We start from the raw sequence: 16,451 nt of genomic DNA on the forward strand, positions 1-16,451 counted from the left end.
GTGTGCTGCAGTGCCAGCCCTGCTGGAGTGACAAGGTGTAGGCTGGCCTGTGCAGGGTGAAGGAAGAATGCTCCCAGATGCATCATTTCAGACAGAGATATGTAAGCAATAAAAAGGACTAAACAGCTGACTTTCTCAGAATAAGGTGTTTGGCAGGTCACCAGTGACCAGTTGGAAAATCAGTTTATTCCTTTAAAAATGTAATACGGAGCATTCAGAAGTAATAGAATACTTTCCTATCTTCTGCTGTACTTTCTCTGCCTCATGAAATCCTCTTTATTCCTTACAGCAGTTTCCTTAAGATTTGTTCCAGGTTTATTTTTTTTTATCCTTACAAGGTAACCTCAGAGTCTTTTGTCATAGCTATTCCCATCCTTCTAAGAGAGGAACTCCCTGCTGAAACTACTTTTCCTCTTAGATGGTGTTAGACAATCTGTTCAGGAGTGATGGTTGATCCTTTTTGCTCAATTAAAGAAAAACAAGTTGATAAATTGAATCCAAATCTGTCAACATATTAACAAAAAATACTTTTGCTTACCAAGTTAATTTTATCTCCTTCAAAATCCTTTTACAATTTTTCAAAGACAGTTTTACACAATGACATTTTCTTGGGAACTGGAATATGATTAGTTTAATGAAATGTAGAAATGGGATGCTTCCAGCAATGCTGATTAAGGGGAAGAGGAGATTATGAGTATTCTGTTGTATATAACATTTCTGGTTTGAAAATATATGTGAAAATGGTTATGCTAAAAATGGAGAATTACATTTTTAGTTATATTGGCTCTGTTAAATTCAGTAGAGTTATGCTGATTGAACAAAACAAGCCTAGCCCTGAAATAGATGACATCTCCATGACTTGCACTGTGGCTCCAAAAAGCAAGTATCCTGTTCTTAGGTTTGATTATCTGTTTCTAGATCTAGGAGGTAATGGACAATCTAAATTTTGTGTTGCTGCAAGGTTGTAATTGTTGGGAAACAGTCAGAAAGCCAGCAAGGCATATTTGCAAGGTGAGTTCTTAGATTTAAATGAAATTGATTGACTTAAAGTTTGTGTAATCAAATGGAAACAGAATGGTTTTGATTTGGGGTGGCAGGAGGAGAGAAAGAAATGAGGCAGGGGAGAGAAGCTTCCTGAAGAATATCTGGATTTTGGAGATAAGATAAAGTTATATTTCCGTTGTTTAATGGAGTTCCCAGGTCACTATATTTAGGGTTCAGGAAATATTAAATCTCCTTCAACTGGAGAAAATGGAGATTTGGACAAACACACTAGGATTCTAACAGTGAAGAATTGTGTAAGAATTTTGTGGAATGTGAACTTTTTTCCTTTCATGAAGAGATTTGCATTTTAATTTTATTCCAGGAATCTTATTTGATTTGTAAAAACATAATAGTTTTAACATGATTCTTTTGAACAGTGTTTTTAATGATTTCTTTTGCATCGTGGTAATTGTCCTAGCAATGAAAAAGATTTTCAGATGCTTTACAGTGCACAGCCAAACAACGTGTAATTGAATGCAACTGTCATTGAAACAGACTGTTTTTCTGACCTGTTGTTTCATTGTGAACATGATGTTTATTTACCACCTTCATTATTGCAGCATTAGCATATAGAGAAGCTATACCTATCATCATGTAATCTTCTAACAGATGGCTACTAACTTCTTGAAGGCTTTTTTGTGCTTGCTTAAAATATCCCATGTTGGCACAGAGTTTCTGTCCTCAGTGTGAAGTATGATTGACCGGTTGAAATAGATTAATCTGTCTCTCCTCTGGCTTTTGAGCTTGTTTTGTACTGCAGCAAACCAGGTTTTGAGTCTAATTTTACAAAATGATCAAAGCTGCTTTTGCTAATAATAAGGTGTGGAAAGTTCCATTCAGTTGCATAATCTCTGAGCAAACAGTTCAGGTTGTAGCAATAACTGAAGATGGCATTTCTGCCAGGAAAGGTGCAAAAAAAAAATAAAAAATCCTTTGCATCTGCTCCACCATAATTGTCCTCTACAGACATTCCAGCCTTGGGATTTAAATTCTTCCATTTCCAGTCTCTGAGGCTGTGAGAATTTCCCTAGTCAGCTGTGTGAAAAACTGAGCCCCCCTGTTCTGATACAGTGATGGTTTGTGAGCTCCCTGTCTGCTGCTGCAAGTCACGTTTTGTGCATTAATGCTGAGTGTACAGGTGAGGAGGATCATTACTGAAGTGTTTACCATCTCCACATCCTTCGTGGTGTGTGAGCTCAATATCCAATGATCACCTTTCCCAATGAGGTCTGCTTTGTTTTGGGGATTTTTTTTTTTTAGCCGAGAGATATGTGTATGAACAATCTGCAAAGAGGAAAATACACACTTTAGGTCAGTACTGAATGGCTATAATTTTGGGCAGATTTTCTTAAATGCTTAAAATAAGATAAAACTCCACATTTACCAGGGCTAGAATTAAAATTTGCCAAGATAAAAGGAAATGTCTTTTCAGTGTAATTCAGTATTTTGTTATCCAGAAGTATAGTGTATTTTTAGTTCTGATTGCCATTGATTTTTTTAATTGGCATTGATTGCCTCTCGGCTTTGGTAGAGGGTATCTTGGAATTTTAAAATGCCAGCCTTTATTTGGGTTCTGTGCCCTGTGTTTTATTGAATATTATGATGAAGCTTCGGTCTATTGTCTTTCAGTGATTGTGCCTTTCTTTGAGCCTTGGGGAGCTGTTTCCTTCCCAATTTCAGTTAGCCTAACATGGCCTTTAGAAAAATGCATTTCTATCTCAGGTTGTTCCACTTAAAACGTATTTTTTCATGGTTCTAAGTACCCCTCTGGATGGACTTGGGTGATTCCTTATGCCTTATTCAATCTTCCTGACGGGAAGCTTATATCTAGGAGGTAATCATGGAATCTGAATGGGTAAAACAGACCATGCAGACTATATCTATAATATTAGCTGAAAAAAAATTATTTAGTCTAGGAAAGCTTATGCAATATGCTGTCTGCTGTGCTGCAGTTTTTGTAATGACTTTGGAAGCAATCCGTACTGGTTTTTATTTTCATGAGGATTTTCTGATAGTTTCAATCATACATGAATTCTTTCTTTTATCTGTGGTTCCTGCTTATTTTCTGTTCCATCTATTGTTCCTTTCCACTGTCTGCTTATTCATTATGTGGTCTTTCAGAAGCTGAAATGATTGGGTAAACTGGGCACTCAGTTTCTACATCTTGCTTCTGGCTACTTCCAACTCATCTATCAACTTTTCAAACCAATGAGTGTTTCCTTTGTGTTTTGGTCTCTTTTGGAGAGGCAGTGCTTGACTCTTTCTTTATACTTATGCTATAGTTCCCTTCTCATAGAAGTAAGGGAATGATTATTCTATTGTGTGTGATTAAATAATTGCACTGAATACTTATTTCCCTATGCTAATATTAAAACAGTTTTGTTAACACTAATAATAAACCAAGGTATTAAAATAAAATAATATATAAAGCCATGTTAATACTGGACAGCATTTGAATTCTACGCACCAAATGGCAAATACTTTCTCATTTTAAATTTTCATCTTTGGACAGAAACCAAGTGTCAAAATTCTCATCAGTAAAAATTCAGATGTCAGTAGTCATCATACCAGTGTTTGGAAATTTACCTGTAAGCAGGTACTATTAGACATTGGTTTCAGTAAGTAATTAGCACTTTGCTAATTTTCTTTTCCCAATTTAATTGTCTCTGAATGTAAACAATTATAGGGTTCATTACTTTCCCTTAATACTGAAGAAAACCTTGGCTTAGGAGGACTTAATCAGAAAGAGTTTCTAAGCATATGTATTCAAATCCAACTGTTTCTGTGTGATTTATGATTCAGTTCTCCAGTCATGCAAACAAACTATCATTCCTCCACTGGAGTCACTTCACTGTGTAAAGCTTAACATATTTGTAATATGTTTGTATTTGCAATTTTCAAGTGTACTCTTCAGCAGGCACTTCTGAGCTTTGGGTTTAGGATGATATGCATCACAGAAAGATGCTCTGTATGATGAGAGACAAAGAGTGTATTGTGCCGTATTTCTTTCTTTCTGAAGAACCAGTTATGACCACAGTGGTGAATATCAGGTTATCCTGCTTGTAGAGTTCATTGACAAACAGAATTTTGTGGCATGGAATAAGTGGGAGAGAGAGAAAGGTATGAGTGCATTGCAGCAAAAAGGAGTTCTAAGAAGAAGCAGATGCGTTCACAATGGAAGAGTTAATAATGGAGCAAGCAGTTTTGGCCACTTTCTGATAGGGAACCTATTTCTCTTTGCAGGCTTGCAACATTTTGTTGTTGAACAAATCTGGCATTTAGCTTTTGGAGTAAAAGTTTAGGATACCTTTTTAGTGCTTTGGAAAACAAAGGCAGGCTAGGTTTGTGCCTGGCTATGTTTGTAGAACAAGAAGTCAAATATAAAGTACTTAAACCTTAACTACAACAAAACCTTCTGGTAACTGTCCCTTCTCAAGAATCTTTATTTACCCTGTTTCTTGGAATTCACAGCTCTTTGCCATTCTAGGAGAATCTCTTTGGAAAAGTGATCACAAAATAAGCTTACTATATTCTTCCCCTCTTGTTGCTAAGTAAGCCATAGGCTATTTCTAGAAATGACCCCATAAATCAGAAAAAACCCCAATTCATATAGGAGAGCTTGAAGGAAATGAATCCTGGCCGTTGGTTCTAATGTCATTAATGAAATAGATCTTTCCTATAGCAATGGCTTATGAGTCCTAATCATCACGATTTTTTAAATTTTTTTTTACTCTAATAATCGTGAACAGCTTGTGATTCACCGTTATAAAACTTATGTCTTCCAGCAATAGCAACGTGACTGTAGACTTAGTCTGAGGTGGGAATCCTGCCAAAAACAATTGCAGTTTCTGCATTATCTGCAGGATCACCATTATATTTGGAAACACCGTCCCTTCTTTTCCCTTCTGCTCCTAAAAGACAAAAAAAACCCCATAAAAATTGCAAGAATTTGTCTTTAGACAAAGTCTGAATGCTTATTTGTAGCATGTTTTATTACATAGCATAGGTGCCTGCACACTTGCCTTTAGAGGAATTTCACACAGAGAAGCACAACACTGGGGTTCTTCTGTGTGACATTGTAGCACTGATCACTCCTGTTGAAAATTTATTTTTACCTGGGTTGTAGTTGATCCTGATTTTTCTGTCTGACCCAGATGTGAGTTATCTCCATACTTGAAGATTTGTGTTAGATTTTATCTCATATTAAGGGAGCCTTTTTTGAATTAAATGAGACATTGTATCACTTTGGCAGGTTTTATAATAATTTGAAAAATATAAAATGTTTTTGCTTTTACCATGTTATTTGTTGGGATTGTTTACTTGTGTGTGTCTGTGATTCAGCTTTTAAACCACAGCTCCTATATTCTTGTCTTGACTTTCCCACCTGGAGGTGGTGCTTTTTATTTGTCTTTCACTTTGTGCAGGATGGTAGATTAAAATTCCAGTTTTACCAGCCTTCCCCAGAAGAAGACACGTGTATGTAAGGATGGATGATTTATCAGGTGCAGAGGCTATTAAGCAGAGTTTTTCACTGTGTTCATCCAAGAGAGCTGTATTTAAGTTGTGATGAGAGGTGGAATGAGTTTGTGGCCTGTCAGGGAGGATATTCAGTTTAAAAGAATAGCAGTTGTCTTCTGAAGAGAGTAGAGTGGATGCATGTTTGTGTCACTGAAGAGGTACAATGGAGCACAGGCCAGAGGTATTTACAGGTGGGTGGAAGGAGGAATAACACCTTTTACCCTGTCCTGGGTTAACCCTGCCAGCTGCAAAGCACTCAGCCACTGACTCTCCTCTCTGTCCCCAGAGTACAGAGGAGAAGATAGCAAGAGCAAAAGTGAGAAAACTCATGGGTCAAGGTAAAGGTCCCCAGTGTCAGGAAGGTGAGGAGAGGATAGGTGGTGGTTCTGAAAAGTCATCACCTATGGTTTTCAAATTTTCCGGTTGTTGGCTGCTGTGGGGAACATTGTTCCATCTATGCCTAAAATCGCTGACTGGTGGTGGAAGAAAAGCAATGTGACAGGAGAAATGCATCCCAGGTGTTGGCAGTGATGACATAAAACATTTTTATTTTTCAGTGTCCTTTGATGAGACTGTTGTTGTCTTTGTCACCTTATTTGCAGTATTAAAATGGTTTCATACAGAAGGTCACAGTAGTGTACAAGTAACAGTCTTTGCAAGATTCTCATCCAGAAGTTCAGAAGTTAACTGATGCTCGATTTTTTGGGGGAATTTTTGAAGGTGAGTTATGAGGCATTAATGCCTTTATTGTAGCAAGTTCAGACGGTATTTAGCCTTTGCTGCTCATGGGAAACAATTATTCATGATTGTGTGGGGAGGTAGTGAGTTGGTTTTGCCTCAGCGAGAGCATAATGATGTGGAATAGAACAAGGAGTTCCAGTAACTTAAACAGTAAAGCTATTCAGAAAATTCACAGCCTTTTTCAGAAATCTTAGTTCAACATGACACAGCTGCCCACAGACAGGGCTCTGATGGGAACACACTGCCACACAGGTGTCGGGCTGGAGCCTGCTCTGACCAGTGCTGACCAGCAGCAGGGAGCACTCCTGTGAGAGGTGTGCCTGGGTAGGGGAACTCCTCTGTGCCCAGTCACAGAGTTCTGGGAGGTGACTGGCTTGAGGAGTAGCAGGGAGAGCAAGAGAGAGGTAGAGACTAAAAGCTACCTGCTTTCCCTGACACAGGCTGGACAGGCAGACTGGATACATGACACAGAGGATTCCCTTTCCTCTCTCTGCCTGGTGAACACAGTGACTTAAGGGGCAGGGGGCAATGGTGATGGGTTCCTGCCTGGTGTAGCTGGTGTGTCTCCTCTGTGACTGCCCCACTTCCCAGGTGCCCTCCCATAACAGGTATGAGGCTCTGCAGGTGACACTGAGCAAGGACAGTGGTTCATCCAGCATGGCAGTATTGCTGAGGTTGGCCTACACCCTGCATCAAAACTGCTTCCATAAAGAAAAAATATGGGTTATTTCCATAGGAGAGTCCCCTCTGAAGGGAACAGAAGACACCTTATGCCAACCAGCCCTGCCTCCCTGGGGCCTGAGTTTAAGATGTGAAGAAAAAGCTTCCTGCCCTGAATGCTGCCTTTGATTGATTATCCTTGATTGATTTTTTTTTTTTTTTCCATGTAGGCAGTAATGAAGTCTGAGCAAGTCTCTGAAAGACTGCCCCAAGTCCCTGAAATATTTCTGAGAGCAACCAAGAGACTTCAGGGACTTGGGACAACTGGTTGAGGGATCAGGAGCACAAGTGGGGTTTTCCTCTGTCCTTCCAGATGCAGAGAAGATGAGTGAAGAAACAGAAAAAAACAGCAAGCTAGCAGATCAGTAACTGGCTCTAAGCCTGATATCATCAGTAGAATTTTGATTTTGGGGGGTTTTTTGGTCATGGGTCAGTTGACTCGACATCAAGTCTGCTGGGACTGTGGAAGTCCCATTGTCTGGAAATTAGCAAAGATGACAAGAGTTGGAAGGATAACCTGTTTGTCAGCCAACCTTGGTGCTGGGAAAGGTCATCCTGAATGCTGTCTCGAGGCACATGCAGGTCGAACAGGTGATCAGGCCCAGCCAGCACAGACTGGTGAAAGGCAGGTTCTGCTTGTCCAGCCTGATCTGCTTCTATAGCAAGACAGCCTGCTTGGTGGATGAGCAGAAGTTTGTGAATCTTGTCTGCTGGCTATGGTAAAGCCTTTGACATTTTCCACAGAAAATGGACACAGAGAAACTGACTGCTTGTGGCTTGGAGAAGTAAAAGGCTGGCTCTGGACAGGCCCAGAGAGCAGTCATGAATGGAGTTCCATCCAGCTGGCAGCCAGTCACAAGTAGTGTTTCCCAGGACACAGCATTGGGAGTTTGATGTATTTATCTCCCAGGTCACAGCCCTGTTTGATGTATTTATCAACCATCTGGATGAGAGGATCAAGTGCACCCTTGGTCAGTTTGCAGAGGACACCAAGCTGTGTGGGCGTGTTGATCTGCTGGAGGGCTGGAAGGCTCCACAGAGGGGTCTGGACAGGCTGGATTGATGGGCTGGGGCCAATTGTATGAGGCTCAACAGGGCCAAATGCCAGGTCCTGCACTTGGGTCACAACAACCCATGCAGCTCTACAGGCTGGAGGAAGAGCAGCTGCTCCATGGAAAAGGACCTGGAGGTGCTAGTCAACAGCCAGCTGAACACAAGCCAGTGTGTGCCCAGGTGGCCAAGAAAGCCAGTGGCATCCTGGTTTGGTCAGCAATGGTGTGGCCAGCAGGAGCAGGGCAGTGACTGTCCCTCTGTACTCAGCACTGGTGAGGCCAAATCACAAATTCTGTGCTCAGTTCTGGGCCCCTCAATACAGAAAGGATATGGAGGTGCTGGAGCATGTCCAGAGAAGGGCAACAGAGCTGGGAAAGGGTCTGGAGCTTAGATCTTGTGAGGGCCAATTGGGGGAGCTGGGGATATTTAGCATGGAGCAAAGGAGGCTCAGGGGAGACCTTATCTCTCTACAACTGCCAGGAAGGAGGGTGTAGCAGTGTGAAAGTTGGTCTCCTCTCAGATAACAAGCACTAGAAGAGGAAATGGCCTCAGGTTAGGGGATATTTAGTCTGCATATTAGGAAAAGTTTCTTCATGGGAGGGGTTGGGAGGCATTGGAACAATTGTCCCAGGGAAGCTGTTGAGTAGCTGGCATGGATGTCTTTAAAAGATGTTGAGATGTGGCCCCTGGGGACACGATTTAGTGACAGACTTGGCAGTGCTGGGTTAACGGTTGGACTCTGATCTTAAAGGTCTTTTCCATTCAAAACAGTTCTATGATTCTGTAATGATTTGTACTTAGAATGGAAGAGGCTTGAACATCTTGTACTCTAGCCCTGTAAAACCTGCAGCATCCTTTTATAAAGAGGTGTTACTCATCAAGTTTTTTAATCACTTGTATTTTCTCACCTGAGGCAAAATTCTGACCTAATTAAAGTTAATAGGTGAAAACTTAAAACTGGCAGACTCGGAATTTCACTCATTCTGTTTAGGTGCTTTTAATTTGAGTATAGGAATAATTAGGGCATGAGAGATGAGTGGTAGCATAGATACATAGGCACGGCCATGAAAAGAAGATAGCAATGAGTAGTAACAGGCATAAAGAGATAATATTTCTTCTAAAATAAGAAGCACAATTTTAAAAATAAAGATAGAATAACTTGGAAAGATAGAAATATATTATTAGTTCAAATCTAGGAAAATCTAAAAATAAGCAAATTTATGTCCTTATATGAATTATATTCAAGGATTAGTGCACTAAATGGCTGGGCAAAATTAGCATCAATTACACTGTGATTTCTATCTATAAGCAGGTCAGGTGTCTCTAGAAGGATGTGTCTTGTTCAAGGTGACTCTGCAAACCAAGGAATGCATAAGGGTGAATTAATCAGAGAATAATATTCCCTCATTGTACCCTGGGTGTAGAACTTGGGCACTAGTATACCCTGCAGTCTCAAAGAAAAGAATACCCCAGAAGAACCAGCTCTTTTGTACAGGCTGTCGTGGTCAGTCACACTCATCAACTGGCTTGAATTGTCTCCAGTGATACAAAGTGAATGATCAGCATGTTATTTACACCTGTGAGGTTATCCTTCCTGCAACATGACCGTAAGTGTCATCCAGAAGGACCAGCTTTTGCTGAGTCCTGCAAAGCAGGAATTAAAATAATGCTCTGATACAGGAGGGTTTTAAAGCAAATGGACTTCTTGCTGCTCTTGATAGATTTGGATTTAGTTTTGGCTTTGTGTTTCCACAAATGGAAAGTTATTTAAAGTATTTTGCAAAAAGCTCAGTGAGTCTTGACTTCAGAGGCAGTTTATTTTAAACATGACAAAATATTATCTATTTCCATAATGCTATGTGTGGTCATAATGTCTCATTTTTTGAATTGCAACTACCAGTGATGTCTGTCATCACTGTTCTTTACAACAGAAATTGAATTTAAGAATAAGTTGGTGAGTTTTATTTCTGAATTGATCATCTAGGAGTAATCTGGTCTGATATATGCATCTGATACTTCTGATACTTTCTTTTATCTTGTTTTTCTAGTGTTTTATATTACTGATTGATAATACTAACAGATTATCTCCATAGCAGAGTATTAATTTTTTTGTCTGGTATTTATGTGATCAGACACTTTTCAGACACACATTTCTCATGAATATATACATTATAGAGATTTCAATATTTTTTTTAAACAAATTCTCCCACTAATTTTCTTTCTTTCTTCTTTCTAGTCTGCTCCCAGTTTTCAAGAGGAGTCTTTGCTATTTTTGGATTCTATGACAAGAAGTCTGTAAATACCATAACATCATTCTGTGGGACTCTTCATGTCTCCTTCATAACTCCCAGCTTCCCAACAGATGGAACACATCCCTTTGTCATTCAGATGAGACCTGACCTCAAGGGAGCTCTTCTTAGCTTGATCGAATACTATCAGTGGACCAAGTTTGCATATTTGTATGACAGTGACAGAGGTAAGGAGTGGTACTTTTTACCTGCACCCTGTTTGGCAGGTGTATCTCATTGAAATCTGGAATTCAGATTAGATAAGTAAATAACAGAAGAAATATTTACCTCCAAGACTAAGTGTAATGAATTAAGTGTTTCTTGCATTTTGGAATTAGCTTTTGGGACAGAAACAAAATTGTTTAAATGAGAATGAAATTATTATGGTATGCACTAATAGAATTGCAACTGTTAGGCAATGTGAGATTAGTTATCTGCTGTAAAACAGTTTCTGAGTAAAGTTTTTTCTTTTTTTGTTAAAGAAACATCTAAGGAGAAAAAAAATGTGAGCATGGAGGGCTAGCTGCTACCACAGATGCACTCCACATATGCAAAATCTGTAGTTGGGCACCAAGCAAGCAATAAATCTTGGATGCAGTCAGTCCCTACTAGTTTGAGGACAGCTATTGGTATTGAGTTCCTCTCCTCTGTTGCGCTTAGATTTTATTGTTGATGTTGATAAACCTAAATCCCTTGCCTGGGATCAATTAACTCCACCATACAACCTTCTCATGCCCTTTTATGGCTGTAGTAGTAATAATATAACAGTTTATGAACTTGAAAATGTCATTGGCAAGTTGTGGTGTATCAGTTAGTTTTCTGAAAAGAAGCCGCTTTATCCAGAAAGGGTGAGGTTTTTGATTGCTTTTTCTGGAATTCCATTATTATCATTCCATTTTCAGGTTTTCCTCACCTAGTCTTTGGCTAACTTTCTTCTATTCTTAGCTGCTCCTGTTCTCTTTAAAAAGGCTATTTTGTGGCTTGCCTGCATGTTCATTGGTCAGAGTTAAATAATAAATGCATTTTAAATTATAAAATGCTAATAGATTTAAAGCACGGTTATACCACTCCATGGTTTGTTGAGTAATTGGGTGACATTAAATTTCCTGCATTCTGATGCCATTTTACACATGATGTTCAGAAGCTGAAGGGGTCTCCTCAAGAGAGTGCTTTATCATTTTTGTAAGCACTCAAGTTAGAAGAACTAATCCTGGTCTGTGTCTTCCAAAGGAAATGCCACATGGAACAATGACTGCTAAGCTCATTTCTCTAGAAGTTCCTTTTCAAATTCACATTAGAATCAGAAACATTCACTGCCTTTTCAGAAAGGACAGATGAAGAACTACTTTCTTAGCCAGTATTCTGTCAATCATCTAGCAGTGGGCAGAATGTGACCTGCATGTGATTTATATTCAGGAAATACTGAAAAAAAACCTTAGTTCTTGTGAGGTGCACTGTCTGGATCTGACTGGGAATAACAGCATGAGATTGTTCTTTCTAGCCACCCTTTGGCTCTTCCTTTTTTACTTACCTGTTGGCTTTAATTGTGGCAAGGCACCCTGGAGACAACAAGCTCCAAGGCATGAAGCTCCTACCTTATGTGGAGTAAATCATTGCTCCCCACAGATTGCATGAGATCAGCCTGCGGAGTCTAGCAGTTTGTAGCCAGCTACATTGACATCAGATCCTGGATACACAAGTCCACAGTTCCTTTAAGCACTTTTGCCTGCTAATGTAGTGACAATGATGTATATTTAAGGAATGATACAGAATTAAAGATGTTTCCACCTTCAGGAGTGACATAAAAAAAGACTGAGACTAACTCTTCATGGAAACTATGAAGGCTAATAAGAATTAGTTTGATGACTCATTTCCTAAAGAATCATTTATTGCTGGTGTTAGACCACTTCTGTGGCTGAGGTACAGGGAAATTTCCTTTAATTTCTGTCCATAAGGAGTGAAGCCATTGAGTATATGTGTGCCCAAGCCACTGCTGTCTTAACACAGTAGTTATTCTCATGTCGTGTGGAGCAGCGTCCTTTACCATCCTTACCTCCTCTCTGCCATTACTAACAGTGAGTTGTGGGAAAAGTAGTAGCATTATTGTAAGATTCTAGCTGTAAAAGAATTGCTAAGTTATTCAGCCTCTCTGCTGTCTTCCTTTTCAAGGGTCACTGCTTTAAGTTTGTCTCATGATAACCAGAAGAGGTTCAGGGCATGAGTTTCCCTAGGAGAAGTGCTCCTGCAGCTTGAAAAATAGCAACTGAATTTGCTGGAGTTTTCTTCTCTGCAGAGTCTCCCACTTCTGTTACTACTCTCCAGAAAACTTCACCATCACAGAAGTATTTCTGCAAATTCTTTAAGTTTGGTTGTTTTGGTTCTGGAGGGTTTTTTTGTGATTTTGCAACATATTATAGCTATCAGAATAAACTAAGCTGTTATCAGAATAAACTAAGCTGTATGGGGATGACAAATCTGCCACACAAAAAAACCAAAAAAAAAAACAAAACAAGCAATCCAGGCAGCCATTTGATATCTCTGCAGAGAGTACCTCAAGAAAAGAGAAACCCTAGGGAAAGCAGATCAGAGGAGTAAACTATAGGAACCCTTTGCAATGGGGGGTATTAGCGTTAATAGTAATTATTGATTTGTGCCTCGTTGAGATTGTTTAACTCAGAGGAAATTTAGACCTTAGGTTGGAGGACCTGAAATCTACTAAATGAGATTTGAAACAATTATTCAGAATAAATATGTTTCAGTTTGGCTGATTTTTCTTTCTTTAAAATTTTAATTCATCATTTCAAGCAGTATTTTGAGGTTTAAACATACTTTTGATGCTTTTTAGTGTTTTAATGTGTTCCCTGCATCTCTCAGTTTGCTTACATTGCTAATCTTTCCTTATTAACACAAGTTCACCAGATTAATCTTTAACATTTGAAATAGTTTATATGTACCAGTGGCCTGCAGTTATCTGTGATTTTAAAATAAATATTCTTTGCATGACATGCAAAGCTTACTATCAGTATTTCTTAAGGAGACTTGGAAAACCAGAATTATATAAAATAATAATTCAATTTATGCTTTTGGAAGCCTGCCATTTTCTACCTTTGCTGATGACCAGTCTTGTGTAGTGCTGTATGTCATTGCTATTTTCACTGTTGAAGCTGAATTGCTAAACACTGACCAATCTTAATTTAATATTATACCTACAGACTGTGAGACAAATTAGTTCTTAGTGCTCTCCTTCTATGTTTATGGGCATAACCACTATTGTTTCTCATGAGAGTTATACCTGAAGCTCCCTTTATATACCACATCAGAATTTGTCTCAGAAATTACTCCCAATGTTTGGTGGTCTCAGAAGAGAAGAATGTGCAAAAAGGGTCAATTCACAAATAAGGAAGTCTAATTTATATTTTTTTTCCCCTATAGTAGTGTCTGGTATCCCTAAAACTGCTCTCTAGAATCATGTAGGAATTGAAACATAGTAAGTCTCATTCTTGTACTGCTGGAAATCATTAAAATTGTACTTTTTGTATAGCAGGAATTAATTTCCAGCAGTGATTTTCATGTTTCTCTACTACATTAGTTCATCCCTAAAAAAGTAAAATCTTTCAAGTAAAGTCTTCACTGGTTTTACAGCATATTGTACCAAGCTGCATCTGTACAAATGTTACAGCTCCCTATCTGTAACATGCCAAAAGTACGAGATGGAGGCAAACTTTTCTACACTGCTTGTAGGTGTTAGCATTGAGCCTGCTTATCTATATGGAAAAAATATCTCAGCACATCCTTCATAACCAAGGACATGACTGTAGGCAACAGAAATAGTAAATCCATCACCATCACTGCAGAGCATGGGAATTCTGCCATAGACTTCAGTGAGGTCTGGGTTTAAATACAGTACTGCTAAAGTGCTGGGAACAAAAGCTGTTCAATAGCTTTTGTTTAAGCAGATGATCCTTTAATAAGGCTGATCCCCTTTTTAATAAGCTGCTGATCCTTTTGCTCTAATTGGATCACTCCTCTCCTAGAAGATCTCTTTCCCACTATGTGGAATTTCAGCAGTGGATCAGTGAAACTAGCAAAATCCAGTTCTGCAGAGGGTTGAGCCAAACCCAAAGGTTGTACTGAAGAGGCTTTACCTTGATCCCTTGCAGTGATGCAAATGGAAATTTCATGCAATACTAATTGATTGGGCCCACATATATCTTAGTTTCTGACTTCTACTTACTTGTGACAGGTCAAGCAAGTTACAGGAGATATGAAATAAGTGATCTCATAAATCACATTGTAGAAGCTTGTTAATTCCTGAAGCTTTTTCAGTCATCTTCTGTTTTCTCCTGTGCTTCACTAGGCTTATCAACATTGCAAGCTGTGCTGGATTCTGCTGCTGAAAAGAAATGGCAAGTGACTGCTATCAATGTAGGAAATATTAACAATGAGAGAAAAGATGAAACTTACCGTTCACTGTTTCAAGATCTAGAGGTAAAAAAGGAAAGACGAGTGATTTTGGACTGTGAACGCGATAAAGTCAACGACATTGTTGATCAGGTTTGCTATTCTCCTTCCTTCAGTGACAGCAGTTAGCAGTATTCTATAATTAAATGTAATGAGTTCATTTGTTTTGTTGGTATTTTTGTGATTATTATGAATCATTTGACAGTGACTGGTTTGTATTGAGGACCACATTACGTGCCAGGCAGAAAGTGAACATTCAAATCCTGTAATCCCTCCCTTTGCTCAAAGGCAAGATAATTCTATCTGGATGATCCTGTTTTCTATCCTGGGTTTTTAAAATAAAAGCAGCAATTTATGAAATAGCTTGTTCAGACTATTTCACAACCAAGGTAGTATACTGTATTATACATAGTCAATACACTATTATACCTGGTCCAGTGTAGGTAGTTATGCCTAAGGGTTAGTTCTTTTTACACCTAGAAAGTGTTTTCTCTCTCTAATGCGTTTTCTGAGAACCTTTTATGTCTTGGGAAGACTGTATCAGAGCTTCTCTTTCTCATTTAATGCCCTTTGAAATTCGTGTTTTGAAGTTCTTTGTTGTTTGTACTTTCCTTGCTTGTCTCTTCATTTTGTGTCACTCTTAAAGTGTGTTAACCAAAATTGGATGCTGTTTTTCATAGCTAAAGGCCTCCAGAGCTTTAAAAAGAACAGCAAAATCTGTCTTCTCTCCACCCATGCAAATTATTTGCCAAAATGATTTTTTTTCTAAATTTTCTTTTTAGCAACATTATCACGGTTGTCTGATTCAAATTACTGCTTTACTTTGAAATCCACCACTTCAGTCCTAGTGTCTAGGAAGGTCTTACTGGCTCTGTACCTTACTACTTTTCATGCATGCAGGGCACAATGGAAAATTGTAAGGATAGTTCCCTGTTGGCTTGAGCTTCATCATGTGAGACTGTGCAGCATCAGTAAGGATGTATCATCAGGGTATGAATGTATTTGTTTGAAGGTTTCTTGAAGGGCTTGTTATTTTGGTCTCTGTTTTGAAGGTCGTTATATTTTGAAGAGGTTCAGACAATGAGCAGTGTCCTTAACAGAGTACATTCTATGTTTGTTGTTTTATTTGGAATTCATATCCACAAACTGTTTTTCTAATTTTCCAGATAAATTTGAATTTGATCCTGTTCTCAAGAGCATTTGATCTCTGAGAGTATGATCTGTCATCTGCTGTTTTTCAAAATCAATTTTTTTGACTTACCAATGTCAAGAAATTTACAGTGTAGAGCAATGTTTGACATAAGGAGTTCTTATAGGTCCTCTTCAATTGGTTCTGTGTGGCTTTTCAGACAGTTCTCAACTTACCTTACAGTGACTTTTTGTCTTGTCCATGTTTCTTGTGAGTTTTTAATGATGCACTGCAGAGCAAACACCTTTTTAGACTTAAGTTATGTCACATCTGCTGTTTCCTGATTATCAGGCCAGAGAAAAAAAAGATACTGCTTTGACGTATTTTGATCTTGGCAAGACTATTTTTACCATTTATCTTGCTATCTATACATTCTTTTTAAAATAAGTATGAAAATTCATGATAATTTCTGATATGAAACTTTGTCTGACTGTAAT

General features: G+C 38.7%; 1 protein-coding gene across 4 annotated transcripts in view; it reads left to right on the forward strand.

Moving 5' to 3' along the window:
• Positions 1–16,451, forward strand: part of GRIA2 (glutamate ionotropic receptor AMPA type subunit 2) — an 85,968-nt gene that overhangs the window by 27,740 nt on the left and 41,777 nt on the right. For all 4 annotated transcript variants that reach the window (XM_015624337.2, XM_015624336.3, XM_015624335.2 and 1 more), the window contains exons 2-3: positions 10,313–10,552; positions 14,722–14,918. In XM_015624337.2, coding sequence (XP_015479823.1) covers positions 10,313–10,552; positions 14,722–14,918 — 437 coding nt within the window. The remainder of the gene's footprint in view (positions 1–10,312; positions 10,553–14,721; positions 14,919–16,451) is intronic.

The sequence above is a fragment of the Parus major genome, chromosome 4 (assembly GCF_001522545.3).
Source record: "Parus major isolate Abel chromosome 4, Parus_major1.1, whole genome shotgun sequence".
Taxonomy (NCBI): domain Eukaryota; kingdom Metazoa; phylum Chordata; class Aves; order Passeriformes; family Paridae; genus Parus; species Parus major.